At 34.7% G+C, this 18,716-nt stretch overlaps 2 protein-coding genes across 2 annotated transcripts in view; one reads left to right on the forward strand and one right to left on the reverse strand.

Annotated features, from left to right (window-relative positions):
* The window catches only part of LOC121374295 (AN1-type zinc finger protein 2A-like), a 17,220-nt gene extending 15,139 nt beyond the window's left edge, over positions 1-2,081 (reverse strand). Inside the window, exon 1 of the mRNA XM_041501342.1 lies at positions 1,204-2,081. Coding sequence (XP_041357276.1) covers positions 1,204-1,258 — 55 coding nt within the window. The 5' untranslated portion in view covers positions 1,259-2,081. The remainder of the gene's footprint in view (positions 1-1,203) is intronic.
* On the forward strand, positions 1,124-18,444 carry LOC121374294 (peptidyl-prolyl cis-trans isomerase D-like). The gene is made up of 11 exons (XM_041501341.1): positions 1,124-1,431; positions 4,937-5,074; positions 7,356-7,462; positions 7,786-7,974; positions 8,853-8,975; positions 10,727-10,842; positions 11,248-11,340; positions 12,454-12,511; positions 13,001-13,087; positions 13,391-13,433; positions 17,414-18,444. The coding sequence occupies exons 1-11, from the start codon at positions 1,374-1,376 to the stop codon at positions 17,500-17,502; spliced, it is 1,101 nt and encodes a 366-aa protein (XP_041357275.1). The 5' UTR covers positions 1,124-1,373; the 3' UTR covers positions 17,503-18,444.
* The last annotated feature ends 272 nt before the right edge of the window (positions 18,445-18,716 follow it).

The raw sequence follows: 18,716 nt of genomic DNA on the forward strand, positions 1-18,716 counted from the left end.
TGCCCAGGACAGCATGCTTGAACCTTAATTGGAAATAAGTACGAAAATAAATTGAAATGAAAAAAATATATAGATCTAATAATACATGAGTGGCCATTAGATACCATTTATCTTACAACAAATTGTTTTAAAATGTATCTAACAAGCGAAAGTGAGTTTGATACGTTTTTAAACAACAAGTTGCAAAGATAAATTGCATCTAACGGACATCAAAGTATTATTCAGTTTCTTACATATCTTCAAAAAACAGTTTTTAAGCTAATTTAAAAAAAAAGTTTTACCTAAAAGTTATTTATAGTCTTTACACTTGTAAAGCTAACTTACGTGTCACAGACATATGATTGTCAGGTTAACTATACATCACAGTGTAATCAATTCGATTATGCTGTTTTTTCATTGAATGTATGGCACTGGTGATCTGGTCATCACCTAGGAGCAGCCAGTTGTATATCTTGAAATTGTTAACAAACACACAAGTATGTGTTATCAAAAATAATGAATAATGTTCTCACCAACGGGTGTGTAAGAAAAATATTTTATGCTTTTGTACCTTCTTGTTAATCTTAATTAATGTTTAAATTAATTACTATAGGCCATCCCACAGGGAACACCTTTTTTCATGCTATGGAATTTACTATGAGTTATTTAAGAAAGAGTTTGATCCATACCCCGTCTATATCAAAGGTTCTAAGACTAACCCTAACCCTAACCTTAAAACTAACCCTAACCACTGAATGGAGATAACGGGTCAAGCTCATGCCGTTATTTATTTCTGAGCCGATTATTTTATAAATTGGACACAAAAATAGTATTTTATTTGTTATTTTCAAAACACTTTTACTTTTCTTTTTACCTTAAACAAAACTGAAATTATTTACAAACAACATTGGTTGGGACAGACTATCAATTAGGCCCATTTTGTATTGAAAAACCCAATTATAAATAGCAATTTTGGGTTATTTCTAAAACGGTTATTCTTACTCTTAAGCAAATCATATTACAAAAAAATACACAAAACATAAAATAAACAGAACACAACAAATTAACTGTTAACAGAATGCAGTGTGTGGTTTGTAAACAAAATTATGAAAATAAAATAATAATCACACCAGCCAAGGCCAAGTCCCAACCTCGTAATATTTATTATTTTGTACTTTATTCTTGATCCTATTTTCTTAAGTTGAAATACGGTAAAAACCTTACCCAATTTCTTACAACTTGAATTGAAACAATGATTTCCAAGATCAGGAAACTCCATGACGTTTAGAACTCTTGACGTGCTGAATAAAAATGACTTTGCGTTTTATGATCACACTTTTATAATATCCGCATACGTCACTTCCCTTATAATAAGCCTCGTTTGAGAAATCGGAATGGCAGAAGAAGGGAATCCCCGAGTTTTCTTTGATGTATCAATCGGTGGTGAACCTGGTCTGTTATTATATTTTTAGATTTTAAGTTACGACAAATATGCGGCCAAAAAAAAAAAAAAAAAAAAAAAAATGTTTACAGTGACGTTTTGTTGCAGTGACTTAAAAATAAATAATTTAAAACGATGTGTGTGCGTGCGTAATTTGTAGCATGGCTGCACTCTAACATGACGTTACATGTTGATTGTGTTCCAGAATGTTCTTCATGACCAATGATCAGGTGTTCTGTAGATATTGGTCACTAGTAATAAAATAAATTTAAGGTGCTACCTAGAGGGGGATTTTGTAGACAGATGTCCATTCATTATTTATTCTTCATTTACTAATTAACTTTGAATTTAGCTGTTCTTGAACAGTTTTGTTAACATGACAACCACAACAAAAATAACTAGAGTATTGTATTTTCGAAATCCTAAGGTTTGACTTCATTGGAAGGACCATACTTTAAAACTGACAACAGTACAAATATCACTTACCTGTACATAAATATGTTTATAGTAATGTCGAATGAAAATAAAGCCGATTGGAACACTGCTGATATAATAAACACTATTCCAAACATGAATCCATGACGTTTTGGCCCCGGTCAGTTCGTCCCCAGTTTGACATGTTCGCCCCATGTACCAGTTCGCCTCCAAATATTTGTCAGTTCGCCCCCAACTTTTAGTCCGTTTACCCCCAATTATTTGTTACTTTTAAACAATTATTGTACTGTTTCTTTAGAGGATGTTAAAGTGTGTTTGTTGATAGAAAACATGGCTCAGGCCGAAACAAAGTACTTGGGAGTAATTTTGTTTACATATTTTTCATGTTGAATCCAACCGTCTTGAAATTTACACTTTCCTGGCATTGTAACAAAATACGTTTTATTACCGTCACTTTTAAAACTTTCGCTAGTACTGATTAAATGTTTTAATAGTAAACTTTTTGATATATATTGTTCTACTGGAAATGTCTCACCGACTTGAACAAGTCATGTGCTTTCTGATTGGCCTTTTGTTCTAACAGTGTTTAGTGTAACAGAACAAAAATGTATGGATATATCAGAACAGAACTTTATTACACCCAGGCCGTTCCATGACCAATATAAAAATTTCATGACTTTCCAGGCCAGGAACATGGCCCGAACTCACTTGGGGTGAACTGGTACCTTTTTAGGGGCGAAATGATTATGCACATGGTGGCGAACTGAACATCCTATTTGGGGGCGAACAGACCTGGGGGCGAACTAGCTGGGGGGCGAAACGTCTGGTACCCTCCAAACACACTCCCCCTTAAACAAATGGCGTCTAGTTAGAGTATTATAAAGTCGAGAGTAAACAAAGTGTTACTTTCTATAATTTCACATTTAATTGAGGTCGCTTAAAAGAAATGTTTTGTTTCTGGAGCATTTTATTACCTTTCTCTTTTGTATTTAAAAAAACCCTCCTTTTTTAACCAACTGAGGAAAAGGTCAGTAAAATTCATAAAACAATTAATAATGAAACATAAAATTTTAAATGGTGATAGCTGAAAATCAGTATGGAACATGTAATTTACTGTTCATTGTTTTGACTATTGGACCTACAGTGAGAGCAAAAGAATCGATCACCTCTCCTGATCACTCTTTCTGTAGTCACGAGAAACAGAATTTCTGGCATTATAACCCACTCTTTAAGTAATCTCTCAGTGCTTTATTTGATGTTTATTTGATAAGACCCCCAAATCTGTACCCATTTAATTACTTTATCGTGGCCTTTATCATCCCTCCCAGTGTGTCACGTGACTTAAAGCTGTAATGTTTGCCATCCAACCCAAGCCATTTTTGTCTACTTCCGTATTTTTTATAATGCAGGGTTCATTTCCGGGGTGAAAATAGGAATTGGTGAAAATAGTTAAAAACTATACATGTATATAAAACTTGTTTGTAACCTCTTGGTGTTTCTTTTCTTCTAATGTTTTTATTAGCAAAAAGAATGGTTGAAGTGCGAAGGTACTAGCAAATTTCATGAAAAATGCCAAGTCTCAAACTTAAAATACTTTCAGTTTTATAATACTCGACCATAACTAATTGTGAATGTGATATGAATTCCTGCAGCCCAGAATGCATTTTGCAGTGGAGCGGAACAAGGGTGTTGTAGGAAAACACTGGAAATGGCAATATTTTTTTCTGAGGAGCATGCCCCCAAACACCCTAACATGTTTAGGCCCTCAAATCCCCCACCCTGATCGAGTAGTCACATTTTCAGTGCCCATACTCCTCTATTTTCAAATACACTCCGCAGGCCCTGATTTGATAATTTTTTCTAACCACATAAGTAATTCAGTGGGTGTAAGCATTTGATTATAAATTGTATCGACATTTAAAAACAGATAGTTGTTATGCACAGAGCTATCTTTTATTATTATAAATTCTGTGCTTCAAATGAACACTAAACTTATGCCACTTACTATGATTTAGTTAAAATTGCCCCACATAATTGTGTTATGCATCAGCTGTTAATACTATTAACATCTGTTTGATAAGTGACATGTTTAGTGGTTCAGCTTCCAACCTGAACTTTCCAAAATACTGCAGTGGTTGATCTAGGATTTTGTAAAAATTCTATATACCTAGGACACTTTGAACTTGTTGAAGGCAAATATTGTGGATGATACATGTTTTTTTTATTAAGCCTTATGTATGTATGTATGTATTGATGTATGAATATCTATATATTGTATGTATGTCGAGGTTGACTGTTACATACGTAGATATTAACGCACTGGCGCAGGGGATAATAAGTACATGTATGTATGTATTGATGTATGAATATCTTTATATTGTATGTATGTCGAGGTTGACTATTACATACATAGATATTAACGCACTGGCGCAGGGGATAATTAATTCCTTTCTGGCCTCAAAAATTGTCCCATGCCGTTGCTGGGACTCGAACCTGTGGCACCGATTCGCCCGCAAATTGTAAGACTAACCACAATACGCTCTGAGCTATCGAAGCTTCCATAAAAAGGAAGTTTCTTTAACTCAACCATATGCATGGGGCCTACAATCTACGCGGTCGATCCCGCTTACGTGCATGAAACAGTGGGCAGACCTGGCACCAGTTGGCTAGTATGTATTGATGTATGAATATCTTTATATTGTATGTATGTCGAGGTTGACTATTACATACATAGATATTAACGCACTGGCGCAGGGGATAATTAAATCCTTTCTGGCCTCAAAAATTGTCCCATGCCGTTGCTGGGACTCGAACCTGTGGCACCGATTCGCCCGCAAATTGTAAGACTAACCACGATACGCTCTGAGCTATCGAAGCTTCCATAAAAAGGAAGTTTCTTTAACTGTATGTATGAATGTATGTATTTTATGTATGTATGTATGTGTATATATATATATATATATATATATATATATATATATATATATATATATAGAGGTAATTAACACAATTTTTTTAGATGGCTACAAAAAGATATGATCACTATTGTGTTAATGTTTATTTCTGTTTTTCTTTTGATAGTTGGCAGAATCATATTTACATTGTACAAAGATGAGGTACCAAAGACAGCTGAGAATTTCCGAGCTCTGTGCACAGGCGAGAAAGGAACAGGAGTTAGTGGGAAGCCTCTGCATTACAAAGGATGTCCATTTCACAGAAGTAAGCTTCTATAGATTGATTTGACTTGACTTGAAAAATTAACTTGTGTTTGATTTTATTTGTACATTATACAGGAATCGATCATCAGAATTTGTCGCCTACAAAAATATTTTAAAAACATTGCCATGGGTGAAAAGTCCCACCAACAGTAATTTTGAGCCTGCCTATGTTAGTGTTTTTTCAAAGTGACTTTTGCAGCAAATCAACATGACTGAAAACTACATGTAAGTTATTTAACTGTATTTGAAAAACACAAATAGTAAATACTAGCAAATAATATACACCAGGTATTGCCATCGTTGAGGAGCTTTACCGACAGGGACAGGACATAGCCCAGTGGTAAAGTGCTCACTCGATGCACGGTCGGTCTGGGATCGATTCCCGTTGGTGGGCTCAATGGGCTATTTTTCGTTCCAGCCATTGCACCACGACTGGTATATCAAAGGCTGTGATATGTACTACACTGTGGGATGGTGCATATGAAAGATCCATTGCTGCTAATCGATAAGAGTAGCCCATGAAGTGGCGACAACGGGTTTCCTCTCTCAATATCTGTGTGGTCCTTAACCATATGTCTGACGCCATATAACGTAAATAAAATGTGTTGAGTGTGTCGTTAAATAAAACATTTCATTCCTGACCTACAGTACCGTATATCTTCGCCTGTAAGTCGATCTCGGCTATAAGTCGAGTCCTTAATTTCAAGCCCTAAAAACATTTTTTTTTTTTATTGACCCGTTTATAAGTCGACCCATGAAAAACTAATTATAAATATTGAAATATTTCTTATTTTCAGCACATGAGAACAATAATGTACAATATTTGAACAAAAGAAAATTATTTTACAAACTTCAGTTTTCACGTTTTGTACAGACTACAGACAACATAATCAGACTATTCCAATCAAACTAGCATTATTACATAGCATCAAAACGAAATATTCCCTTAGTAGAGAGTGAAAGCTGTTTGACTGTTACTGTATGGCACTGTACAGATGGTGTTGTGCACAGACAAAAACTTTATTTATAAACACTGACAACAGATCACTACGATAAAACTGAAAGTATCACGTTTTGCTACCATATTAATACATGTAAGGAGGATAACTCTGGAAAGTACACTGGTTTTTGTACCAAATGATGTGTGTCCCTATTGCTCTAGTCAACTGCAGAGATCAGTCTATTTTAAGGGAAAGCTCAGTAATATTCATGAAGTTAATCATCGACAAAACATTGTTTGAACAACCATTAATGCCAGTGACCAGATTTCAAAATAAACTCGGGCAACAGGTAGTTAGTATTGTTTTTATTTTTGCTATTAGTGATGACTGTTAATTTAACTAAGTGGACTGTTGTCTTGGCATGTAAGTGAGATCGCACGCCTTTTCGCATAACCAAAACCGTTCTAATGCCAAAAAAAATAGGTTATAAAAAAAAAAATGTGTCAAATTAACACATTTGAGTATAAATAAATGACATACTTCAACAATAAAACTTGTAAAATAATCCCCAAAACAGTAATATTTTTTGGTGAACTTTTTTTACCCTCTTATAAGTCGACCCCCCAAGTTATAAAATATTTTTGGGTGAAAAAAATTTGACTTATAGGCGAAGATATACAGTAATTTATATCTCAGTTAAGTTTGATTTTTGTATATAGATACAAAATGGATCTAACAAAAACAATCAGATACAGAGTTTATTAGGATAACTTGTCAGGAAGATACTATTTCACACTCCACAAGCCTGACAACATTCTATTCTTTACTATAGATGAGGAGTGCTGTGTTATATTGTTACTTCCAAAGCATTTTTCTTCTTACCCAATACTTCAAGTCAAACTGAAATCACTAAAAAATTATAAAATTTTCTCTAGCCTTTGGCAGACACATTGGGTTTGTGTTTTCCCCTGTTTGAACTAGTATCCCATGACTAATAAAAGACTGTGGTATGTGCCATCTTGTCAGTGGAAAAGTGCATATCAGATACTACATGTCAGAAATACAACAGGTTTGACATTCAGTAGCCAATGATTTATATATATCATTGTGCCCTAGTGGTGGTGTTAAACAAAAGAAGCATAAACACTAAAATTGAACGAATCGGCCTCAAAATGCCTAATGTGGTAATGGCAAAAAATGCTAATTATGATACCTGTGTACAGTTGACTCTCTAGGTTACATTTAATTATTTATAATATAACTGACAAGTGTCATAGATGTTATAAATACTTTTCCTTTGTGTATAGCAAGCATTTAGTAATGGAAATATTATATTTTCAGTCATCAAAGACTTCATGATACAGGGTGGGGATTTTACAAACCAAAATGGCACAGGAGGAGAAAGTATTTATGGTGAAAAGTTTGAGGATGAGAGTTTCACACACAAGGTAAATACAACAGAACATTGATTTCCCTATTTAAATCTCTTCTCTAAATACATGGATGTGGTTTCACTTGTCAAGCACAGTGTTTGTTGTGTACTATAATTTCATGGATAGACTTGTGGTGTATACATTTTAAAACACAAAAATACCATCTTGGCCATCTCTGTTCAAGAGTATATTAGTTTTAAAATGTACCTACAAGAAGAACATGTATTTGTAAAATCTATATTCTGTTTGTGATAAAACTGTAGATATGTTTGTGAAGTGAATTCATTGGTTACTTTCATCTTAGTATCTTTGAAGTAAACACTGTTTGGTATTTTTAGCATGAGAAACCCGGCCTGCTAAGCATGGCTAATGCTGGGCCTAACACCAATGGATCACAATTCTTCATCACAACCGTACCAACTGCACACCTTGACGGCAAACATGTTGTCTTTGGCGAGGTTTCCCATGGAATGGGTGTGGTTAAGGAGCTGGAAGGTGTGCCAACAGAAGGGGACAAACCATTGAAGGTATTTTGTTTTATTCAGATGGGTGGGATGTAACCCAGTGGTGAAGCATTCGCTTAATGCACGGTCGGTCTAGGATTGATCCCTGTCGGTGGGCCCATTGGGCTGTTTCTCGCTCCAGCCAGTGCACCACGACTGGTATATCAAAGGCTGTGGTATGTGTTATCCTGTCTGTGGGATGGTACATATAAAAGAACCCTTGCTGCTAATTGAAGAGAGTAGCCCATGAAGTGGCAACAATGGGTTTCCTCTTTCGATATCTGTGTGGTCCTTAACCATATGTCCAATGCCATATAACAGTAAATAAAATGTGTTGAGTGCGTCGTTAAATAAAAACGTGTTTTTTTTCTCTTCAGAGGGACTGTCCCAAGTTTTCTGCCATTTTACCATGTGCTAGTACAACTTTACATGTATATCACACCTCTGCTTTGAAGAAACGGTGCATTTACTTTTTTACAACTTTACCATTTTAATTTACCATGTCCAATTCACAATGATCTTCTTCTTTTCGTTTGCTTGATGACTACACATTGAGGCCAGATGAATGTCCTCAATAGATCACTTTTGGTACCGTACAGCTTCTTCTGGAGAGTTGTTGTAGTTCAGGTAGTGTCCCTCAGCTACTGTAGACTTTTGCAGTCTTGGATGACATGTTTGGTTATCTGTTCTGCTTCTCCACAGGAGCACATGGAACAGGGAACTTCATAATGATAAAAACAACTTTATTACATATATAAGTTATAAATCAATATCATGTAATTCATTCAAACATGCCTAGGGGTGTGATTACTCTCAAATTATTTTCCCTCAACATTTTCAGGAGTGCAATATTTTCACTCTTGGCTTTTTCAAAAACTAAAGTCAGCATCTTATTACAACAGGAATGCATGATAGATGATTGTGGTGAACTTGTGCCTGGTGATGATGGAAACGAGCCCACAGATGACGGTACAGGAGATGTTTACGCAGATTTTCCTGTTGACTGTGATGTCAATTTTTCAGATGTAAGTATTTTGTATTAATAGAAACCATTCAGATTAATACTAGATTCCTGCTTTTTATAATGCTATAGTACAGTCAGTAGTAAGCTGAGTTAGGTGGAATTATTGCTTGATATGTATTTACAATATTGTAATCCACAGCTATATAGAGTACCTTTTGAAACTCTTTTTTAATGCCTATAAAGTCATGTTCTAAAATGTTATTATATACATGTCTTGACTGTGTTGATCCTAGAAAATAAAATCACTGCCAGAACTAAATCATAAACCAAACCTGCTCAAGCATCCACCTCAATTATGCAGCCACAGATGATGTTACAATTCTCTCAAATCATCTAACACAAATTAATTATGTTAACAGTTAACGATATAGCAAAATTGTTGATTATGAGCTACACGGTTTAAATCTAAACTGTATACTTTGTATTCCCAATAATGAGTAAAAAGGGTTATTCCTACAAGTAAGCGCTGTATAGTGTCGTACAAAATACATACAATAAACGTTCCAAACATTATTCGAAAACAAGGATAACATTTATTTAAGGATTGTCTGTCATTTCTTTTTCCGTTCATCAGGGATGGTTTTTTGGTTCAAAGCCAGATGAATGTAAAATACATAATTTTTTTGGTTCAAAGCCAGATGAATGTAAAAGAAATGATTTTTGTGGTTCAAAGCCAGATGAATGTAAAAGAAATAACAGACAATACTTACAATTAAATTTTAATCATATTTGCTAATAATAACACTAAAACCTCATATTTTATTATGAATAATTTTTTTGTCCATAAACAATAACACTCAATGAGACAACTTGCCCATACAAAATAACGTCATCAGATATGACGTTCCCTAATGACACAATTTTTACGTTCATCAAGAAATTAACAAACTCCCATTGCTACGTCTGGACCAATGGGATGACGTTATGTTGCAATGAATGTAACAGAAATTTAATCAGTCATACATGTTGTCATTCTTATTGATTTTCAGTATGTACACATACATTGAATGAATGAATGAATGAATGAATGAATGTTTAACGACACCCCAGCACGAAAAATACATTGGCTATTGGGTGTCAAACTATGGTAATGCAAATAAATAAAGTGATGATCAACATCAATATAAAAATTCAAGGTTTAAACAAAAACTGTAAAGAACTGTGCAAAAATACAAATACAAATATCACAGAATTTTACGGACACCGAATTTTACTCTAAACTTCAATTTGTGCTGTATTGGCCATTCTCAAAGAGAATGTTACACCCCTGCACCACGGTGAGGTTACAGCACACGCAGGGGCCATACATTGTAACAGCTGCTGAAGTGGAAATCACACGAATTGCGTCATTATTCAAGAGAGTTAATTCATTGTCCTTTTAGCCAAAAAAGCAATTTTAATTCAGGATGTTCAAAAAAAGTTATGAAATTGAAAAAGCCTTTATGGGAATTAAAAATATACTTACTAGCCCAACATAGAATACCACTAGCCATGGGAGTGGGGCTACCATAATCTAGAAGCCCTGATGGATTAAAAATGGAATTTAAAAAATACTTAATGACATCTCCTGATATTTGACTGCATCTTAACAAACATTTTTGAATCTGATGCTTGGTTACAACTAAGTACATTTGACAGGGACGTTTTATTCGCTGCAAGTGGGAAACACTACAAGTGTTTATCATTTTGTTGAAAATTAAAAACTATATGATTACGCTAATTGCAACCTAATGAACATTTTTCAAATTTCAGAAAGAAAACATGGAAAAAATAAAGGAAATTGCTCAAAATATCAAACAGATTGGAAATAATCTCTTCAAGGAGCAGAATTTTTCTGTAGCTATAAAAAAATACAACAAAGCATTACGGTAAAGCCCTTTTCTGAATAGCTATTAAAAATACCAGAAATGATTGAAGTAAATTGCTGTGTAATTATAAATGTTAAGTTTACTCCAATCTGACCACAAGTGGGTGAGATAACAATAAGTTGTGGATTCATTTTGAAGCTGGATATGTTGATAAACGCTGAGCACGGCCTGTCTTTGTATCATCCAATTTCAATGACCCACTGTCAGGAAGGTTGTATCTGCCTGGTTTCTATGACTACATATTAGTTACTAATTTTAATATGTATTTATATTTGTGATGATTACCCATTTTGGGTGTTCAAAATAAGAACCCTGTTCTTTGTTCATGAAAATCTCAGCCTAAATACCTTTCAAGAAAGTAACTAAAATCCTTGAATGAATATACAGTTATCTTATTTCTTTTAGATACATAGACACAATAATTAATTTTATGAAACTCTCAGAGGACGAAAAAGACGATGTTAAGAAGAGCAGTAAGTTGTCTCTGCACTTAAATCTGTGAGTAGTATTTGACTTGTATTTAATGGTGTGTGTCTGCACTTTAATCTGTGAGTAGGGTTGAATGACTTGTATTTCATGGAGTGGGGTGTCTGCACTTAAATCTGTGAGTAGGGTTGAACGACTTGTATTTCATAGGGTGGGGTGTCTGCATTTAAATCTGTGACTGTGAGTAGGGTTGAACGACTTGTATTTCATAGGGTGGGGTGTCTGCATTTAAATCTGTGACTGTGAGTAGGGTTGAATTACTTTTATTTCATAGGGTGGGGTGTCTTTGCATTTAAATCTCTGAGTAGGGTCGAATGACTTATATTTCTTGGGGTGGGGTGTTTGCACTTATATCTGTGAGTAGCATTTGAACGACTTGTATTTCTTAGGGTGGGGTGTTTGCAATAACATCTGTGAATAAGGTTGAACAACTTCAGGGTTCGTACGCGCCTGGAAAACCCTTGAAAACCCTTAAAAATAAACTAATGTATTCCAGTGCTTGAATACCCTTGAAAATCATCTTGCAGTCTGGAAAACCCTTGAAAATTATAATTTGATGTCGAATAAAATATAAACGCCTAAAACGGAGACTTTATTTACTTTATTTAACATGTAATTAAATTATTTGTTTCATTTCCGTGACACAATCAAATGCCAATGTTTACCGGCTCAGTTGACGTGTGAATGTTTGTTGTTGTTTTTTATCTTGCGATGCGAGGATCACGCGGCCACGAGATCCAAGCGACAGCGTCGCCATATTGGAAAAGAAAGTTTGTCACTTTTTGCCGCTGGGTATTTGGCAAGTTCAGGGAGCGTGTCAAGTTAATGAATCTATTGTAAACCCACAAAGATGGTTGGCACTTGCGTGTTTAACGACCTGTGGAAACTCGGTAAGGTCCTGGAATTTTGGTAAAGTTGACTTGGAAAGTGCTTGAAAAACCCTTGAATTTTGACTTCCTTTAAGTGTATGAACACTGCAACTTGTATTTCATGGGGTGGGGTGTCTTTGCATTTAAATCTGTGGGTAGTGTTCAACGACTTATATTTCCTGGGGTGGATTGGACATTTATAGTCTGCATGATAGTTTCTCATGAGTTTTATTTACCCAGTGCCCGCTTTTTTTAGAGCTGCGTGTTACCTTAGGTTGAAAGACTATGATGAAGTTTTAAGAGCATGTAAAGATGTAAGTACAGACTAGAATGTTTCTAAGTTGATAATACATTATAAAAAAATAACATTAAATTGAGAACAGAAATCAATTTTAATTTAGTTTTAAACCTTTGGTCAACATTTGCATTCACTTTTAATTATTACTACATTTAATTAACACTTTACTTAATCTGTCCTACAATTTCTTCTCTTCTCTTTTTTTTTTTTGGGGGGGGGGGGTTGGCGGATAGAAGAGGTGCATAAATTCAGAATTTTTTGTATCTGAAATAAATTTAAGAACTATTTCAATCTATGGCCTTGAACTTCTGGCCAATGGTAGTTTTCATAACCAGCGTTCGTCTGCTACTGGACCACAATAAATCACAGAAGAAACGTATTGGGTTGAATTTACAAGCCTGTTTATGTCTTAAACACGTGTACCTACATACACTTACAATGCATAAACACCGGTGTTTAAGAAAAACAGTGTTTTTTAATTTAGCTAATATGTATATTGTTTTAGGCCTTATCAATAGACCCGACTAGTGCTAAAGCTCTGTTCAGACGAGGACAAGCCTACTGTGCCTTGAGTGACTGGGAAACTGCTCTGGTAAGTGTATAAACAAGCTCCTTGTGTTCATAGCCTCCTTCTAAAAAAGCCACTTGATACAGGATTTTCTTTTTTCTTTTCTTTTTGAGGATTTGTATTTACCTTAATATGAGAACAAAGATTTTTTAAAGTGAGATACATATTTTGTTTTCAATTTATTTGTAAATGATGTTTGAGATTTTTTTTTTTTTTTTTTTTAACCTTACACATATAATATGTATATGTTTGATGTAATGTCGTTTACCAGTTCTTGGTATAAAACATGCATGTATGTTGCTAATTCTCTGCTTTTTTCTACTACAGAAAGATCTGGAGAATGCTTTGAAGTCTGAACCAACTGATAAAGGTAATTTATTAATCCACACTGTTAATATTGCAGATTTGTGCTGCAGGTTCTAATCCACTTTGTTTTGTCAGTATCTTCTTCAAATATTTGAGAGCTCCTATGTTGTTGTCTCTTTCTACTGGTCCATTCTCTTGCAAATGCAAAACTTATATACTAATTAGGTAACCATTAACTATAATATCCATATAATCAGAAGTAAAATGTTAAAAATATGATTATTTAAATGATTGTGTTACTTATTAAATTCCCAAATAAAATGTTTTTGATTGCATAAAAATAAAATTTACCTTACCGTATATCTTCGCCTGTAAGTCGATCTCGGTTATAAGTCGAGTCCCTAATTTCAAGGGGATCAGGCTAAAACGGAACCACTACCAAAACGGAACCATTTTTGTTGGCGAAAACGGAACAGATTGTGGCTATAACGGCACCTCACTGTATTGGCGAAAACGGAACCACACATATATATAGAGAGAGAGAGAGAGAGAGAGAGAGAGAGAGAGAGAGAGAGAGAGAGAGAGAGAGAGAGAGAGAGAGAGAGAGAGAGAGAAAGAAAAATGAAAAATCATGACTTAGGTTTATTGCCGAATAAAGCTGGTCAAAATCGTATTATTCAACATGTGAAACCGTGGATTGTGCTACGATAGGAATTAACACTTACCAAATCTTTTGAGTTGTTATTACTGTAGACTGTTGATTATCAAGCAGTTAAGTTACTAGAATTACACCTGTATTGCTAATTGTTAATCCCCATCACCGATTCTGTCTAGCCGAAGTGTCGCAGACAAAACATCAAAGCTCACGATGTTCACTGCACAGCCTTGCCGGGCTTGCTAGGCTAAGTACACAACAATCGATTGCTTGTTTTGTAAATAAATAAACATCATTTTACTTTATTACGTCTGACTTCCTTCATGAGATCTGTTAGTTGTTGCTGTGTTTAAAAAGGTAATAGAGTAAATTAGTGCCTTCAGTACAACTGTTATTTTTAGCTTGAGCACGTGCTAAGATGATGCTTGACGTCACTAATCGAGGCCCTTACTATGTAGCCCAAAAATAACAACACTCATGTATATAAACAATTTCATTTATTTAATTCACATAAAAATGAACTATGAGCAATCATGTTATAATAGCATATATTGTTTTCTCATTGGGAATGCGAGATAAATAGGTTTTGTTTTCAGTGCCGTTTTAGCCATCAATTTTGGTGCCGTTTTAGCCAACGCAGGTTCCGTTTTGTCCACAGATTTTGGTGCCGTTTTAGCCAACACAGGTTCCGTTTTGTCCACAGATTTTGGTGCCGTTTTAGCCAACGCAGGTTCCGTTTTGTCCACAGATTTTGGTGCCGTTTTAGCCAACGCAGGTTCCGTTTTGTCCACAGATTTTGGTGCCGTTTTAGCCAACGCAGGTTCCGTTTTGTCCACAGATTTTGGTGCCGTTTTAGCCAACACAGGTTCCGTTTTGTCCAATTTGGTTCCGTTTTCGCCTGGGGCCGTTTTGGCACGGTTCCTTTTTCACTATAACCCATTTCAAGCCCTGAAAACTTATTTTTTTTATTGACCCGTTTATAAGTCGACCCATGAAAAACAACTTATAAATATTGAAATATTTCTTATTTTCAGCACATGAGAACAATAATGTACAATATTTGAACAAAAGAAAATTATTCTACAAACTTCGGTTTTCACGTTTTCTACATCGCAATATAATCAGACTACTCCAATCAAACTATCATTATTACATAGCATCAAAACGAAATATTCCCTTAGTAGAGAGTGAAAGCTGTTTGACTGTTACTGTATGGCACTGTACAGATGGTTTTGTGCACAGACAACAACTTTATTTATAAACACTGACAACAGATCACTACAATAAAACTGAAAGTATCACGTTTTGCCGCTATATTAATACATGTAAGGAGGATAACTCTGGAAAGTACACTGGTTTTTGTACCAAATGATGTGTGTCCCTATTGCTCTAGTGAACTACAGAGATCAGTCTATTTTAAGGGAAAGCTCAGTAATATTCATGAAGTTAATCACCAGCAAAATATTGTTTGAACAACCATTAATGCCAGTGACCAGATTTCAAAATAAACTCAGGCAACAGGTAGTTAGTATTGTTTACATTTTTGCTATTAGTGATGACTGTTAATTTAACTAAGTGGACTGTTGTCTTGGCATGTGAGTGAGATCGCACGCCTTTTCGCATAACCAAAACCGTTCTAATGCCAAAAAAAATAGGTTATAAAAAATAAATGTGTTAAATTAACACATTTGAGTATAAATAAATGACATACTTCAACAATAAAACTTGTAAAATAATCCCCAAAACAGTAATATTTTTTGGTGAAATTTTTTTACCCTCTTATAAGTCAACCCCCAAGTTATAAAATAATTTTTGGGTGAAAAAAATTTGACTTATAGGCGAAGATATACGGTAATTGGATTTTGCAGATTATGTACTTTTATGAATATATCACTATGTAAATAATTCTGTTCTATTCTAACATGATACATTATTGGAGTCTGCAATTATAGGCATACAACTACTAATTAAAATGGGGTTTTTATGATTAAATATACAATGAAATACACGTTATAACAACCAATGTTTTAAAGTCCAGATTACATTCTTATTATTAGTACTCTACCGATCCAACCAGACGGGACTATCTCCGTCCTGTCTGTCTGTCCATCCATCCGTCCAAGTTATAACTTTCCAGATGGGTTTTTTCACAATGCCTTGAGATATTGAGCTGAAATTGGGTTTTTTATAGCTTTATCATATACTATTACAGATCAAATTTGACTTTTTGATGATTTACTTATTTTTGACAGTTATGGCCCTTGAACTTAGGAAATAGATAAATTTGTTTTCCAGACTTTTGTCCCCAAATTCTTCAAGATTTTGTGTATGGCTATACAATGTACTATTACATATCAAGTTTGACTTTCATGGCAATTTACCAATTTTTTACAGAGTTATGGTCCTTGAAATTAGGTAACTTTTTTTCCAAATGCCTGAAAATATGGAGATGAAATTTTTTATATTGCTTTATCATGTACTGTTACAGATTAAAGTTTAAGTTTCATGGCGATTTGTCCATTTTGTTTTTATGAAGTTGTGTCCTTTGACTTTTATTACGCTATACCCCTTCACCCTTGAACTTAGGAGATATAAAAATTTGTTTGGCCCGGTAGGGGACATGTATTGCTTTAGCAGTACTCTCAAAATGCTTGGTGTGTAATGTCTTAATACCGGAGTATTTTGATTACACACCAAGCATTCAGAGAGTACGGTACTGCTAAAGCAATACATGTCTCCTACTGGGCACAACAAATTTTCATATCTTCTAAGTTCAAACCGGCCTCGGTGGCGTCGTGGCAGGCCATCGGTCTACAGGCTGGTAGGTACTGGGTTCGGATCCCAGTCGAGGCATGGGATTTTTAATCCAGATACCGACTCCAAACCCTGAGTGAGTGCTCCGCAAGGCTCAATGGGTAGGTGTAAACCACTTACACCGACCAGTGATCCATAACTGGTTCAACAAAGGCCATGGTTTGTGCTATCCTGCCTGTGGGAAGCGCAAATAAAAGATCCCTTGCTGCCAATCGGAAGAGTAGCCCATGTAGTGGCGACAGCGGGTTTCCTCTCAAAATCTGTGTGTGGTCCGTAACCATATGTCTGACGCCATATAACCGTAAATAAAATGTGTTGAGTGCGTCGTTAAATAAAACACTTCTTTCTTTCTTTCTTTCCTAAGTTCAAGGGTGAAGGGGTATAGTGCTACAAAAGTCAAACTTGATCTGTAACAGTATGTGAAGGACAGAAACAAAACCTATAGTCCCCTCCAGTTGGACCGGTATGGGACTAATAAAAAGACTTGAGTGCCATATGAATGTTTGGTATGCTTTAATCAATTATTAAAAAATTAAAAGCATTTTCAGCTAACATTTTTATCTCTCTGCTTTCAGGTATTTTAAAAGAGATTGAGAAGACGAAGAAGATACAATCTGAATACTACAACAAACAAAAGAAAGCCTATTCGAAAATGTTTGCTTGACAGTGTGACAAACGAATGGACCAAAGAAATTCTGAATTTACATCATTCAATGATATAGATATTCATACACAAACAAATAACATTCCTCAGGCTTCTTTTTGGGACCCTAATAGAATATGTCTTTCTAAACTATAGTGTTTGTGAGTGCATGTAGGTGACATTTTAGCTTGTGTTGCTTAATTGGCAAGATGTTTAATAATGTTCTTTCTGGATTTAAGTTAATTTCTATGGGCTTGACATGTGTAACCAGGGTTTAGTCTGAAATATGCCACTTCAACACATGCAAGTCAAAGTTTAATTTGGAGAATTTGTTTTGTTATTGATTTGAAAATTGTGTGCAGTTTATAGATCTACTGCCAGTTTTGTTAACTTGAGGTTTTTGATACATCCCAGGATAAATATGTCTATCGGTCAAATTGTGCTGATTTTATTGCTAAGAAATAATCAGCATACCTTGACCTTTGACACATTAAAAGAGAGATAAATAAATACATTTATTTAAAGAGGTTTAATTTTGTTGATATTTTGTTTGTCTATTTGAAACTTAAAACATCTTCTGACCAAATTCATAAAATTGCTGATAATTTGGAGGGTTCAGCTTAAATCCTGGTGTAGCATATTGCTTGACAGTTGCTTAGTAAAATTTATGTTATATTTCCATTAAATGTCCAACAATACATTTGAATGTACAGTTGTATACAGCTAAAAACAGTGTGTTAAGATCTGTGCAACAATGTGCTGAACGCAAACATTACAACGCATCTGCAAATATACAGTGTATCACTGTAAATCTATTTAGTGTGTTGTTATGATCATATATATTAAATCACAAAGCTAGTTAATACAGTAGACTGTGTAATGTATAATAATAAATTATACAACATATGTAGTAATAAATGTACTTTTTTATATTTTCGTTACTATTAAACTTCTTTACACAAATCTACTTCTCTGTTATGATTGAGTTTTATCCAATATGATTTTCTGCCTGTGTTTGTTGAACGCATAACCTAACTTTGATTTTTGTGCAGTGGTTCATTTCTTGATCTAGCAAAGATATCACGTATGACAGTTGATTGTTCAGGTGGTAAGGGACTTCTGTGGTTTTCGCAAGTGGAGTGAGTGAAACATTTGTGGTGTTGAACTATTTATATAGGGACATCTTTAACCCACATATACATATATGTAGGCATAAGTGTATGTGACAGGGGCCA

The sequence above is a fragment of the Gigantopelta aegis genome, chromosome 6, assembly GCF_016097555.1.
Source record: "Gigantopelta aegis isolate Gae_Host chromosome 6, Gae_host_genome, whole genome shotgun sequence".
Classification (NCBI taxonomy): Eukaryota; Metazoa; Mollusca; class Gastropoda; order Neomphalida; family Peltospiridae; genus Gigantopelta; species Gigantopelta aegis.

What these genes read in the sequence shown, in the direction of transcription:
- LOC121374294 (XM_041501341.1), top strand. Translation starts at nt 1,374, where the DNA reads ATGGCAGAAGAAGGGAATCCCCGAGTTTTCTTTGATGTATCAATCGGT. An exon ending in AAGGGGACAAACCATTGAAG is followed by an intron (nt 7,975 to 8,852) that starts GTATTTTGTTTT and finishes TTATTACAACAG; the next exon opens with GAATGCATGATAGATGATTG. An exon ending in TTTTAAGAGCATGTAAAGAT is followed by an intron (nt 12,512 to 13,000) that starts GTAAGTACAGAC and finishes ATATTGTTTTAG; the next exon opens with GCCTTATCAATAGACCCGAC.